The sequence below is a fragment of the Canis lupus genome, chromosome 27 (assembly GCF_003254725.2).
Source record: "Canis lupus dingo isolate Sandy chromosome 27, ASM325472v2, whole genome shotgun sequence".
In the NCBI taxonomy this organism is placed as follows: domain Eukaryota; kingdom Metazoa; phylum Chordata; class Mammalia; order Carnivora; family Canidae; genus Canis; species Canis lupus.
The window spans coordinates 39,474,839-39,488,658 of record NC_064269.1 but is presented as its reverse complement, the minus strand read 5'-3'; the positions used below and the strand labels follow the sequence as shown (position 1 = coordinate 39,488,658).

The following is a 13,820-nucleotide window of genomic DNA, read 5'->3' as shown; positions in this document are numbered from 1 at the left end:
CCTAGCCCCCAAGGTGACAGCACCCCAGGGCACCTCATTGTAAGAAAGAAGGAGACTAAGTAGGAAGGGAGCACTTGAGAAGGGGGGGGTGGGGAGAGAGAGAGAGAGAGAGAGAGGAGACATTGGTCCCATTATGGGCCAATCAGTAGTACCCTAAGCCTGGTGCCCACTGTGTAACAGGTACTATACGGGTACTTGAACGTGGATTCCCCATTTGATTGTTAAAATTGCCCTATGAGGACTGTCTCCCCTTGGCAATGATAGGAGCAGGGAGAGAATAGGTAGGTGTGCCCGGTTTGTGACCACAGTGGGGCATCTGGAAACCAAACCCAGTGAAGGAAGGGACCCATACCACCTTAGCTCATCTCACGTCTTCCCACAGAAGATAGCTCAGAGGGAATGTTTTATCTTTCTCTTCTTTTTTTTGTTCCACAAATATTTCTCAAGTGGCTACTATGTGCCAGGCATCAGGCACGGAGAATACAGCGGTGGCTGAACCAATATACTCCCCGCCACGTGGAGCTTACAGTCAGAAGAGGGGCACAGACAAATGTACAACTCTGGAGAGCCATGAGGATAAAAGGCAGGGAGAAGACTGCTTTAGTCGGAGTGGTCAAGAGAGGCCTCTGGGAAGCTGACCTCTCTGCTGAGGCCCCAGGGATGCTGTGGAGCTCCTGTGGTCCCGGGAGGAGCCAGGGGCAAGAGCTATAGGTATAGAGGGAATGGAAAGACCCAAGGGTCTGAGGCATTCTGAGCAAGGAGAAACCATTTATTTAGGCAATGGAGCTGGAGGGGAAGGCAGGGGCGGGTCAACGAGAAGGATCTCAGATCTCACAGGAAGCACAATGGGAAGTTGCCTTGGCGTTTTGCACAAGGAAGGGATAGAGTGAGATTAAATTTTAAAAGGATCACAGAAAACAAGCTCTGTGTGTGTGTGTGTGTGTGTGTGTGTGTGTGTGTGTGTGTGGAGTGGCAGGGACAGTCACAGAAGCAGAGAGACAAATGAGAAGTGTACAGTGGTCCAGGCAAGAGATGACCAATGTTAGGATGGGAACTTGTGAACAGTGGTCAGATCTGGGGTATGGATGAAGGTGAAAGAGGCAATACTTCACAGACTGGAATCAAGATGTGGGGGGGAAAGGGACACAGAGAGAGAGGTCCAGGGTGACAATTGGGTTTTAGTAGGAGCATTTGAGTGGGTGGTGGTTCCACCTCCTGAGAGGGGAAAACAAATGGGTGAGAAGTAACGGGTATGGAGGAAAACTTAAGAGCTCAATGTTGGGTGCACAGAGTCCTTGGACCTCTGTGCTTTTGTGCCTCCTGGGCCATGCCCCTGGTGGGGAGGAGCACTGCACCAGCTGGAGAGCATCCAGTTGGCTGGTATATCCGGCCAGCTCCCAGCTTCGAGGAACCGGAGCCTTGAGCAAGCCATGGCCGCAGGTGGCAGGTACACCGAGTGATAACCCAAGTGCTTCCAGCTTCTGGTCTTCTGTGTTCTGTGACAAGTCACAGGGCTGTACCAGAAGCAGAGAGGAAGATCTTGGACTGGAAGGACGTTTTGGTCCCACACTGTCCCCAGACAAATGATTTACTTTTCCAAGCCTCGCTGTCCTGACTCCTCAGAGGGAACCATCCTTAAACATTTCGTGTATAGACTGAGGGAAATAAAGATCTACTGCGCTTTTCAAGTTTAAGGAGATAAGCTGAATGCTCCTCGGGTGGATTTCTAGGAGGAGAAAGGAGTCCTTGGTTCTGGGTCCGTGGGATGGACGGCATCCTGGAGATGGGGTGGAGTGGCATACGAATCCCTGCAAGCAGGAGACCCTGCCAGCTGCAGCCCTTCAGCTGAGCTTGCTCTGGACAGGAGGACTATCTTCCCTGAAGAACAATGGCCCACCGGGGACCTGCAGTGCAGAGGGACCCTCTCAGCAATGACCCAGCCTCTTCTGTCAGAAGGGACAGGGCTGGCGTCGAACAGCAATGGTGTGTAGCAATGAGAGCCAGGAGCATGAAAGGCCAGATGTACTGCAGGTACTTTCCGGTTCAAACATGGACTCTGGCCGGACCCCCGCTATTAGTCAAGACCCCAGCAGGACACAGAATTCACCTCCAAGGAGGGCAGTGTAACAAAGGTACTACTTAGAGCGGCGAAGGGGTGAGAAGAAGAAAGGGAGTCACGGGAGCCCAAGGACCACTGCGAGGGAGGACTCCTCTGTAGGAGCTGTGCTCAGGACAGGATGCGGTTCTGCCAAAGATGAGGGAGAAGCAGGGAAGAACCAGCCCCAATTCCCTCTCTGGCCTGCTGAGTTTCCTCCTGCTCTTCCACGGCTTCCTATCGGCAGAACCCAACTGGAGGTCAGAGCTGGGGAGCCCCTGTGATGCCACCTGCAGGGGCTTTGAGGCACAGGACCTGGTGGCGAAGGGGTCTGGAGAGAAAACATGGCAAATGGAGAGTGCCCAGCATACTCCTTGCTCTCCTCATGCTTCAAGTCTTGAGCCGGGGTTCTTAGAAAACTCAAACAAAGGAGAGGAATAGACTGGACTTCTGCTAACAGGAGAAAGGAGTGCTCCCCTGATTAACCGGAAACATAAAAGAGTCATGTTCATAGTCATGGCTCAAGTTTGGGAAGGAATTCTTGCCAGCTGTATTAAACTATTATAAGTAGCATGTTTCTAATAATAGTTTCCTCTAACTGGAAAGAATTGCTCCCTGAACTGGGGCTTTAACCATGATCAGGTCTTTTTTATTATTAGCAGCAGCCTCCTGTGGTCCCTGTCCCTCCCAGACAACGTTTACAAGACTTCATGCCCACAGCACAGAGGGGGCCCACAGACAATGGCAGGATCCCCCCGTGCCACACCCTTCCCCTGGCCTCACAGATGGGCAGGCAGGAGGTGCTGCCTCCCCAGTTGCTGGAGGCCACCCAGAGAGTCAGGCGGGGGTGGGGGGGGTGTGAATGCAAGAGTGTGAATGCAACCCGGGTAGACCTGACTCTCAGGCTGGTTTTGAAATGACCAGCACTAGGGTCTCTGCACCTCTGTCCCCCACCCTCCAGCCCTGAGAAAGCACAGGTCCTGGTCCACACACATCTACATGTGTCCACATGCATCTACACGCGTCCACACGTGTCTACATGCGAACCTGCTGTGAAATTACGCTCCTGGGCAGGCTTAGGCTGCAGTGAAGCCGAGTCCCCTTGTCTCAGTACTCAGAGCCAACAAAGCCAGCATGTCCCCCTGACTCTGAAAACACACGTTGTCCACATTTGATGGAAAATTAGATCCATCCGTGTATGTCCAAAACTTTCTTTAAATATTTTTTTGATGTCCTAGTAGCATTTGGTACTGAGCTTCCTCTCCTTTTTTTCCTTCCCTCTCTTTTCTCCTTAGTAGTAATAGATTGGCTTTCCTTGGGGATGGCTTAGAACTGGATACAACATTTTAGACTGAGGCACTTCAATTCTTCGGAAAAAAAAAAATTGTTTTTAATTTAATGAAGCACGTGGGACCCCAGAGTCTGTGAACCTAAGCAGCAGGTGTTCTCATGCGTGCAGAGTTTGCTCTGAGGTTCCAAGCCCCTCCCGAGACCCCTACCACCTGTCATTCATATGGATTGGGGGCATTGCCCTTTAAACCTTCTGAGCCGTGGGTGGTGTTTTCTTCTGCTTTCGCAAACACCTCTAAAATCTCCTGAGGACAAGAACAGCTACATATTACCAGACAGCAGAGCATCATGGTCTCAGCGGTGAGGTCTCACTCATCCCCTACCAGCCCCATGAACTCGGGCTTGTTATTCATCTCTCTGTGGCTCAGTCTTCTGACTCTAAAATGGTCATGTTAAGACTCCCAACACCTGGGCACCTGGGTGGCTCAGTGGTTGAGCATCTGCCTTTGGCTCAGGTCGTGATCCTGGGGTCCTGGGATTGAATCCCACCTTGGGCTGTCCACAGGGAGCCTGCTTCTCCCTCTGCCTGTGTCTCTGCTCCTCTCTGTGTGTCTTTCATGAATAAACCAATAAAATCCATAAAAAAAAATAAAGACTCCTGATGCCCTTGAGGGCTGTTCTGAGGATTAAATATACTGATAAATAGAAAGTGCTTGGAGCAGTGTTTGGTGTGTGCATGCACACATGTGTACATACATACCCCACAACCATGGGCTCATGTGTCAAGTTCCTAAACTTCTCAGGCTTCCCAGAAGTAATATGAAAGCAATGAACAATTTCCTGGCACTACAGTGAAAAGTCTGTGGCATGATCTATGTATAGTGCCCACCAGTGCCCAGTACATGATGCGTACTCCATTAAAACCTGGCTGCACTTCAGTGGCCTCCGGGGCAGCAAAACTGCAAGACATTGGCTACATTTAAACAGCTCACAAACAAAGCCATGTTCAAGAGAATTGGAGACTCTGACTTGACACAGTCACCATTCCTTGAGTACCTGCAAGAAACTCAACCCTGTAACTCACAGAGGCCTGCCAGAGAGTGAAAAATCAACTGCACAGCTCCACACACTACCAGCACTGTGCACATGGTCTTGGAAGAGGAAGAGGAGGCATGGCAGCAGAGCTAGAGATAAAGAATGATGGAAACAAGCTGCTGGTGGCGTCTTGGTTACTCAGTCTAGAAACGTCCTGTGAGCGCTGCCTCCCCACTCTGTCTCCAGCTAGATTTCCTTACAACTGGAGTGTGGACAGGCTTCCCTTCCAGGCCAAGTCCAACCCATGCCTACATGGGTCAGGATAAGAACCTACAGTTTTCAGGAGCACTAGAATCCTGCTCCCTCTGTGTGGGCTCAGAAGCTTGCTGCCTCAAAGGCATGGTATAGCCCTGTGTCCAAAGGAGGAAGCTGCTTTGCTATGCGAGTGTGTGTCCCCTCGATATTCATACATTGGAAACCTAATCCCCAAGGTTATGGTATTAGAAGGTGGGGCCTTTGGGAAAGGCTCAGGCCATGAGAGTGGAGCCATCATGAGTGACAGGAGTGCCCTTGTAAAAGAGGCTCCAGAAAGGCCCCTAGTCTCTCTGCCATGTGAGGACACAGACAGATGTCTGTGAACTGGGAGAGGACCCTTCCTCAACCCTGTTGGTGTCTTGATCTCAGACTTTTAGCCTCCAGAGGATGAGAAACACATTTCTGCCATCTATACCCACCCTGAGGTATTCTGTGATAGCAGATGAACAGACTAGGGCCAAAGCATACCTTGAGCTCGTCTACATGGTGACTCTTGTCACCTTGCCCCGTACCTAGCCTCCCAGGACATCTGAGCTCTGTCTGATTTGCCTGGGAATCTGAGGTCCTGATGTCCTTCCCAGCTCTTGTTTGTTTCCCATCCCAGGAACCAGACCCTTTCCTATGACCACGACCTAAAACTCCTTCAAGAATGAACAGATAGATCACTGGGGCCCATCCTGTCCCTGCCTCCCCCCATTCACTGGGATTCTCACAAACTAGTCCTGATGCTGCTGGACCGGGCTGCACAATTTATATAGAGGGCCTTGGCTGTCAAGGCCCCAACCTTCATTCACTTTTCCCTAGCGACCCCATACCACCACTGCAGGGTTTAGCTCAGTCCCTGTCTCTGGGCTCCAGATCACGGTGTGTCTTGCACCCAAGCCCGTGATCATTGTTATGTGGTAGCCAGGAAGACAATTACCCCCTTTATCTACCACTGCGGAGCCAACTTCTAACAAATTCTGTTTCTTGTCACAAATATTTGTGGCAAGAATGGCCCTCAGATCGGCCTGATGTCTGGGTCTGTTGGAGGATGCTCCCAAGGAATCGGTCTTCACCACCCAGCCTTGCAGGAAACACTTGGGAACTTGTTGGGGTTGTTTACACCAGCTGTTTGCACCTGGTGAGCAAGGCAGTGGTCACAGCCTCCTCATCAATCAGGAGATCTGAGGCACGAAGCCAGATGGGTCTTAAAGCCAGCGTGAGAATGGCAAAGGAAGCCCCCAATTCTGGTAGAATCCTCACTCCATTAGGTGGCATTCTTCACAGCTCTATGTCCCCATGAAGGCCTGGAGTCTGCAGCCACCCCTTGGCCGGCAGGTGTGCTGGGCACCCCGTGGTACACGGCCACTGCCATTGGTGGGCAAGCGTGCACGCACTGCCGTGAAGGGCGCTTCCAACCTTTCAATCCCTCCGTTGTGTCTGTCAAGTCACTGTCCCATCACAACAACTTTACATTCACCTTTCTCATCTCAAAATCTCCTCGGGTCCTTTAGTAAGTAGGAGATAAAGAACGTGTAACTGTCCGCTGTAGCTTCTGCTGTGGCTTGCCGGATGCCCAGCCTAAGGGCATTCCTTGGGGAAAAAAAAAGCCTTTTTGAATGGACGAAGGAAGACAGAGATGCATTTAACCAATAACTGCATTCAGAAACTTGTGCTAAGGTCTACTGTGAGGCAGGCACCACATGGGGGAGGAAGAGAAAGGGAAGACCGAGCAGCTGTCCTCCAGAAGCCCCTCCAAGGCGCTACGGCCTGGCTGGAGCAAGCAGCAGGGACCTTTCCCGCTCATGGAATGTCCATGCACTTCTACACATTTTCCGGCCTCTTCTCAATTAGGCTGCTTCCAGCCAGCATGCTGTGAGCGGAAGTGAGGGACGGTGCCCCAGACCTGCGTGGCTCACAGCTGATGTGGCCGTGTGGCCTCCATCCGTCTGCGCCCTAGAGCGGCTGTGTGAGCCGAGCCCCGCACCCTGACACACTGGATGTGGAGCATGAGTGAGAACAGATAAATGACTTTGCACTATGCACCAGAGATTTTAAGGTTAATTTTTTACCCTGGCAGAGCCTCATCTATTCCAAGACCAGGAAACACACACACACAAGTCCAGCAATGAGAGAAGACAGTACGTGATGAACTCCAGTGAGTGGAGCAGACAATACAGCCCAAGTGTCCTCGCACCTGCTGCTTTACAGGCCACCAGTCTGTGGTGCGGTGTCCCCTCTGCTGTTCTGCACCCTCCCCTCTGCCTCTGCTACTGCCTCTTCCTAGAGCCCTTCCTCCAGGTCTCCGTGTTCCAGGGCCTTCCTGTCGCCCTGGTCTCAGCCACCATGGTACCACCTCGACAGGCCTTTCCTGACCACTTGACCAGAGTGCACAACCCCAAACCACAGTCACGTGACTGTTTTTGCTTTCTCACCCTCCATAAATATTCCCACTCACTGTTGATCTTTCCAGTATTACAGCGTAAACATAGTGAGAGTAGGGGCCATGTCTTCCTTGTTTCCAACTATATTCCCAGAATCGTGCCTGGCACCCAGCAGGCACGCCACATCTGAGTGATGAACAAGTGAAAGCATGATCTGTGTCCGAGGAGTTCAGAAGTTGGCTGAGTGTCCAGAAAAGGATGGGGGAGGCAGGCCTCTAGAAGTCCCTTAAAAGAAGGGTCGCTGAGGGCCGTGAGAGCACTTACAGCAGCCTAAACACAGCACAGAGGTGGGAACATACAGGGTGATGTCAGGTGGGTCACCCAGGGCGGAGGAGGACACTGGGAAGAAGGTGGCCAAGAGCCTCAAATCTTAGTTTATATTTGATCTGAGACCAAAAGGAAAACTTTCTGTGGGGGCTGATGGGAGTGGTGCTCCCCTCCCCCAGCCAGGGAGAAAGTCTGAGAAAGACTGACTGGGTGGGATTTCCAAGCCAGAGGTCCACAGTGCTTAGGCTGTGATGACAGCCCTCTCAGAGGTGATGATCGTGGACAGGAGGGAGGAAATGATGAAGGAAGGATCCATAAAATTCGTTCCAGAAAAGCTCCCTGTTTTGCCCAATGCCACACATCTGGGAAAGGGAGGGAGAAGGAGCCAGGTCCAGACCTCAAAGCTTCCTTCCATTGGGCTCCCTAATTCAGTGGCTCTTCCACTATACAAAAACACCTCTCTGAGCCTTCTGGGAGCACCCGGTTGCAGGCTGACAAGGGCAGCACCGACAAGGCCCAGACAGGTTCCTGCACGGGGCCCTAATACACCATTTCAGTCCCGTCAGTAAGAAACTCGCATCAGCATCTCACAGAAGGTATCTGCGTTTCAGAGGGAGACTCTGAGTGTGAACTTCAGTAAAATGAGGAGATGACACTTCCCTTGCCGACTGCACAGTTTCTGTGAGAATGAAATGGGATAATGGAATTCTTTTAAGTCTAAAGTCGCTTTAGGAGGATCACTATCAGAAACAACAAATTGTAGTTACTAGAATTTCATCTCCTTTCCAGGGCACAGATGTCCTCACCGGCCCCTGGTTTCACAGCCAGAAGGAGCACCAACTTCCTGGGTGAGGGAAGGGGTGCTATTAGAAACACTGGACATAGCTTCACAGTGTGGATGGTGTTTTCTGGCCTGATGCAAAGAGAATCTGCCCAGCCTGGTAATGGGAGGTGCTCACTAAATACTTGTTAATGAGGTTTTGATCCTGGGCCACACTCTAGCTAGAATTCTAGCCCTCCTACTCTCCAGAGTTGTGGAAGACAAGTGAGATAGAGTAATGCAGATGGCAACAGGGAGATATTTCTGCACCACTGCTGGCTTCCTGCTCCTCTCTTCCCTCCTTCCTGCCAAACACACTCAATAATCTCCTTTATAGTAGGCCTCCCTGCCTCTCTCTTCTCTGTGGCATCCTAGGTTCCTGCCAGGGTAGTTTTACAAGCATATAGCTCCATTCGTGTTGCCCTTTTCAAAAAAATCACCAGTGGTGTGAGGTCAGAGCCCTTGAGGGGGATGGGGAATGCTTCTCTCCACTTCTGATGTCTCCCCAATGTGGAGAGAGTGCGCTTAGTAGTAATGCCCTGCCTAATCTCCTTGAACTCACTCCTTTCCCCTCTCAGGGTACAGAAACTTATTTCATTGGTCTGTCTAGAAGGTGACACTGGCATTCACCATCTACCCACTTCCTCTGGACTTCCTCTCAGGAGCCAAGGGCCTGCAAGAAGCAGGTGTTCTTCTGGGCCTCCCTCCCCATCATGTCCTGAGACTTGCCAGGCTTCCCTGTCCTCTGCCTCTGGGCCACTGGGAGGAAAGTCTGTCTGTAATCTGGTATTAGGAAACCTCTCTGGCTCTCTGCTAAGCTGCTTCCTCCCATGTAGCCTTCTTTTTAACCTTAAAAGTGAAATCTTTGCCTTTGCCTACATCTGCCTTTGCCTTCCTTCTCAGCTAGTTCAGTGATCAGGCCAGAAAGATGGGTACTTTTTATTGTATGGCCCTTGAACTCTGGCAAACGCTTTCTCCTTGCCTGTGAAAAGAAGCAGAGCTCTCGGCCTGGCATTCAAGGTCTTCCACTGAAAGATCAGGTCTCAGTCAATGCTCTGGGCCCAGATCCCCCTGTCTGCTGTGCCCTGGGCAATCCAATAGGAACTGCCACGCTGGGCTCCTCTCACACCCTGGACATGCTCTGTTTTCCTTCTTTTGCAGGCGGAGCTCTCTGCTCCTCGCTTGGCACCAAAATTCTACCCAGACTTCAAAGAAGTGTATAAGCCCAGCCACATGCACGCCTCCATGGGCCTTTCTTAACCCCAAGGGATCTGATCTCTCTCTTCAGTGTGTACCTCTCATTCTCATTCCTCTGCTAGGAACTCTTGTCCTCCTGCCTATCCTAATACCACTTATCTGTGGGCAAAGCAACTTGATGCCCTTGTCTCAGAGGCCTCCCCTGGGCCTTCAGGAGTGTTGGATGCTCCCCCTAAGTGCTTCCATAGAGTCCTACATGCCACTAGACACACTGAAGCAACATCCTCTGCTGACTCTCCTCAAGAAATTTATATCACTTTGATGAACGTGCACATGCCTCCACTCTAGAAGGTACCCTGCCTACATCCACATAGAAACCAAAAGTCAACATCCACCATGTGTAGAGCCTGGGCTAGAGAAAGGCACTGAAAGAATCCCTTTAATCAGAATTAGTGAGACCTTTCTGGAATTTTCTGATCCTCTAGGGAAGGTTCTCTTGAAGACCTAACCTATCAAGTGTCTAGCTTCTCACTGGTCAGTGACTTCAAAGTATCATATCATTAATTCAACTTTTCTGAGGCCAGTGAGCAGCGGACAGTCCAGGTCCTCAGATTCAACCAGGAAGAGAGGTGCATGCACGCAGGCCACCCAGGGTAAGTACCATGAGGAAAGGGTCTCAGCTCTCAGCCCTCCCCCCATCTAATAAGCACAAATGCCAAAAAAGTGGCGCTTAGGCAACAGCAGGTTGCGGCTCAAATGACACGTCTGAATACTGAGGCCACCACATTTTTCTCACTGGCTTGAAGCTTGGGAAGTCTGAGATGCCTCTTTGAAGTCTGCTCAGTGCGTGGGGAATGTATGGATTTTCTGGGGCCTCGGCAAGATGGGGATAGATAAGACCCTCCAGGGCTCAAGTATCAAGAGCTTTCTTGACTCTGTAAACACTCCTGGGAAAGTGCGGAGATCTAAAACTTGGTGACTTGTAACCAGAAGTGTTGAACCTGTCTCGTCTTTAGATTAGGCTAAAAAGAAGAGACCCTGTGTGTGATGCTTAGGGGACGGTGAGGCACTCAACTTGGTTGGGCTGGAAGACAACTGCTAGAGAATGTCCTAGGGAGGATCTTTGCCTGAGGGGAGGCCCCTGGCAGGCCCTGCAAGTACAGAAACACTGTACTTCCTCATTTCTCTGGTTAAAATGTCCCGTGCAAAGCATTTGGTCCCTATCCCTTTTTTCAGTCACCACCACCAAGACCCCTGTGTGCTTTGAGCTGACTGCGTTCAGGGGGCCTTGGGGAAACATGGGATTTTGTGACACAGTACCGATTTTGGTGAGCCATGTGGCCACGGCACCATAGATCTCATCCAGGATGAGGATGACCACGAGGTTGATGATGACCGCTGTTGCTGTCACTGTCACCCGGACATTGGAGCGTGTGGTCTTGTTGAGAGACAGAGCTGCTGCAGTCGTGATGCGGTACACAATGACCCCAAAGACAATGGAGAACGTCAGGGCGATCTGTTTGGGAGACAGGGAGAGTCAGAGCTCAGCAGGCAAGTGCTGAGCAACTACTACTGGCTCAGCCAACTGTCCTATTTGCTACGTCAGGAACTCTATGAACCTGGAGTCCACTCGTGGGTAACAGGGGGCTGCACACCCTCTGGACTCATGTGCAAATTCTGAGGACAGGGGTGCTGTCCATGAGAGAGCACCTTCCATTTTTACCAGATACCAAATGGTCAACAACACACACAAAACCCCAAGAATGCAAACACCAGAGAAGGTGTGTGCAGCACATGCAACATGGTTTCTTTCACTAGGGGACATCCGATCGACTATGGAGGTAAGCTGAACTCTTATTAAACCACAGTGAGTAATACCAGAGAAGGTACCACGTGCTCAATGAAGGGGCTGCGTACAGAGGGGCAAGCTAAATCAGATGGAATAATGGGATAGAAACTGGGATCTCAATGGAAGGAAACAGGGAGCCACTGAAGGTATTTGAGCTGAGAAGCAGTGAATTAGAGCCTCTTGCACTGCATACGGGAGGGCTCCCCAAAGAAGAATAAAGGGAGAGAAACTAGGAGTGAGACTGGTAGACCCTCGATCCTCAGGTAAACAAAACATCACTCAAAGATTTCTCTACCAGGCACCAGGAATGAGGACTCAGATTTCTCATTCAGTGCTGAAATCTCTGGCTGTTTTGTTAAAAGGAAAGTTTACCAGCCACTTGACCTCTAAGGGTTCCCCACTTCTTCTTTCTAGAACCAAGGAATAATAAACTGTGCTCCCAGACCAGCCCATCTCCTCTCCCATCACAGCCCAGGAAGGGCCGTTCCCATGAAGTCCAAGGACATTGGGGGAAAAAAGTGCCCTGAGTGAGCCCTTGGAGAGGGCAGAGGGAGGACATGAGACAGGCCAGGTGGATAACCTGCTCAGAGCAAAATTCTAATTTGTTTCAATCATTTGAAGTCTTCTTTCTTAGAATCCTTTCTGCAGAGGAGGCTGTTTAGGTAGTATTTCCTCTGGGGTCAGGGGAAGGGGGGCTGGCACTGGGTCTGGAGAGCTACTTGGAAACATGGGAAGAAAAGAGTTTCCTTCTGAAACTCTAAACTGTCCTGGATGACATGTTCCCTCCCTAGGAAGAAGAGGAGGAGAAGGCGGTGTGGAGAGGAAAGGAGGGGAGGAGGAGACGGGGCCCTGGCTCAGGCAATGCTTTGCAAGCAGTACTTAGGACCCTGGTGGACCAATGAGGGTCCTCTTTTCCCCCAAAATGAGGACTGGGGACTAGGTTGCAGATGTGTCAAGGTATGAATGTCTTCAGACCTCTGGGGGCTGCCTGGGGATGCTGCGGCCTGGGGGTGCTGGTGGCAGCCTTAGCTAGTTATCCCTGTATGCTGTACAAATATTACTATTTGTCGTATGGGCCACAGTGTGCAAAAGAAGGCCTACCTATGGCGGGCAGGATGGCAGTGTTCTCTGGGTAGAGAGTGTGTGCGTGTGCATGCACGCACACATGTGCACACACATGCATGTATGTCAGGGTGGAGGAGAGGCAAGATGGGAAGGACACTGTGTGGGAGTCTTCTGATGCGGGTGGAGGGTGGGAGCAGCAGAAGCCCCAGCCCCCAGGACGAGGGAAGAATGACGACCATGTGAGTGGGAAAACCTGGACATGACATCACCGTTTTCCAACAATTTAGACATTTTCACTTCCTGTTCCCCTGGGATTGTCACTGCCAGACAGAAAGGGCCTGGAAAACACAGTGTGAGATTCTTTTCCCCCAAAATCACTTTTGCAGTGAAGGCTGGCGATGGTGGTATTGATGAGGCAGGGGGAGGGCAGGGCATCAGAGAGTGTACTTTTGTGGGTGGGTCTGGGGGAAAACAACAATGGCAAAAACAGCTTTGGCTTTGGGGTCTTGGGGGTGGGGCATGGAGGAATGAGTGGGAAGGAGATCAGCTTCAATTCTTCTCCAAGAGGCCCCTGCTGCTAAACTAGGGGAGGAAGAGAACTCTTCACTGCTACCCAGAGTGTGATCTGTGGACCTGCTGCATCGTCTGGGAGCCTCGGAGCATGCAGAATCTCAAGCACAGCACCAGACACACTGGTTCAGAATCTGCACTTGAACCAGATTCCTATTCAAGTTCTAGAGGCACTGCTCTAACTCACTTAGGGAAGTTAAGGGTTTCCACCCTCCCTGCCTCCTCGGCCCTGCCTCTGACACACCCCTCCCCAACCCTCTGCTGCTGCTCTGTGCCATCCTCATCTCTCTGCCCCTGATTTCGCAGGCCACTAGAGAAACCAGGCTCTGACCTGTCCTTCGAGGTTGCCTACAAGCCCCTCAGTAATCACAGTTCTCAAGTTAGAAGAGCACGGAGAAGACCAGCCCAGTCCCATGACCACTTTGCAGATGAGGAAATAGGCATGGAAGGTGCAGTGGCTTGCTCAAGGTCACAAGGCACGGACTACAACCCTCATCTCCAGGATTCTGGTAGGAGTAAAGGATTCTAGCATTCATGGATCAGCCACATCCTGCCTCCAATCTCATATATAAGGAAACTGAAGGCCCAAAAAGCAGCAATGTGATGGGTCTAAGGTCTGGGCAGTTCCTGGCAAAGCTGGGATGCTAACAGTGATAACATCATCATTAACTAGTCCATTTGTGTCCTCTTGATTTTGTTATTGGATGCACATCTTCATGAACACTAATCCTTATAGCAGTAATATAAAATAAGTCCTTTTGTGGATGTGATTTAATGACTGTCCAGGATTTGAACCCTGCTCTGTGGCTCCCACATCTACAACCCCAACTCAACATTAGAATATAGCTCATCTAGTACTAAATATAGCTCTGTTTTCACCACCATGGCTGC

At 50.9% G+C, this 13,820-nt stretch overlaps 1 protein-coding gene across 4 annotated transcripts in view; it reads right to left on the bottom strand.

Moving 5' to 3' along the window:
• The window catches only part of ANO2 (anoctamin 2), a 343,823-nt gene that overhangs the window by 54,919 nt on the left and 275,084 nt on the right, over positions 1 to 13,820 (bottom strand). For all 4 annotated transcript variants that reach the window (XM_025461920.3, XM_025461921.3, XM_025461922.3 and 1 more), the window contains one exon: positions 10,766 to 10,961. In XM_025461920.3, the coding sequence (XP_025317705.1) occupies positions 10,766 to 10,961 (196 nt within the window). The remainder of the gene's footprint in view (positions 1 to 10,765; positions 10,962 to 13,820) is intronic.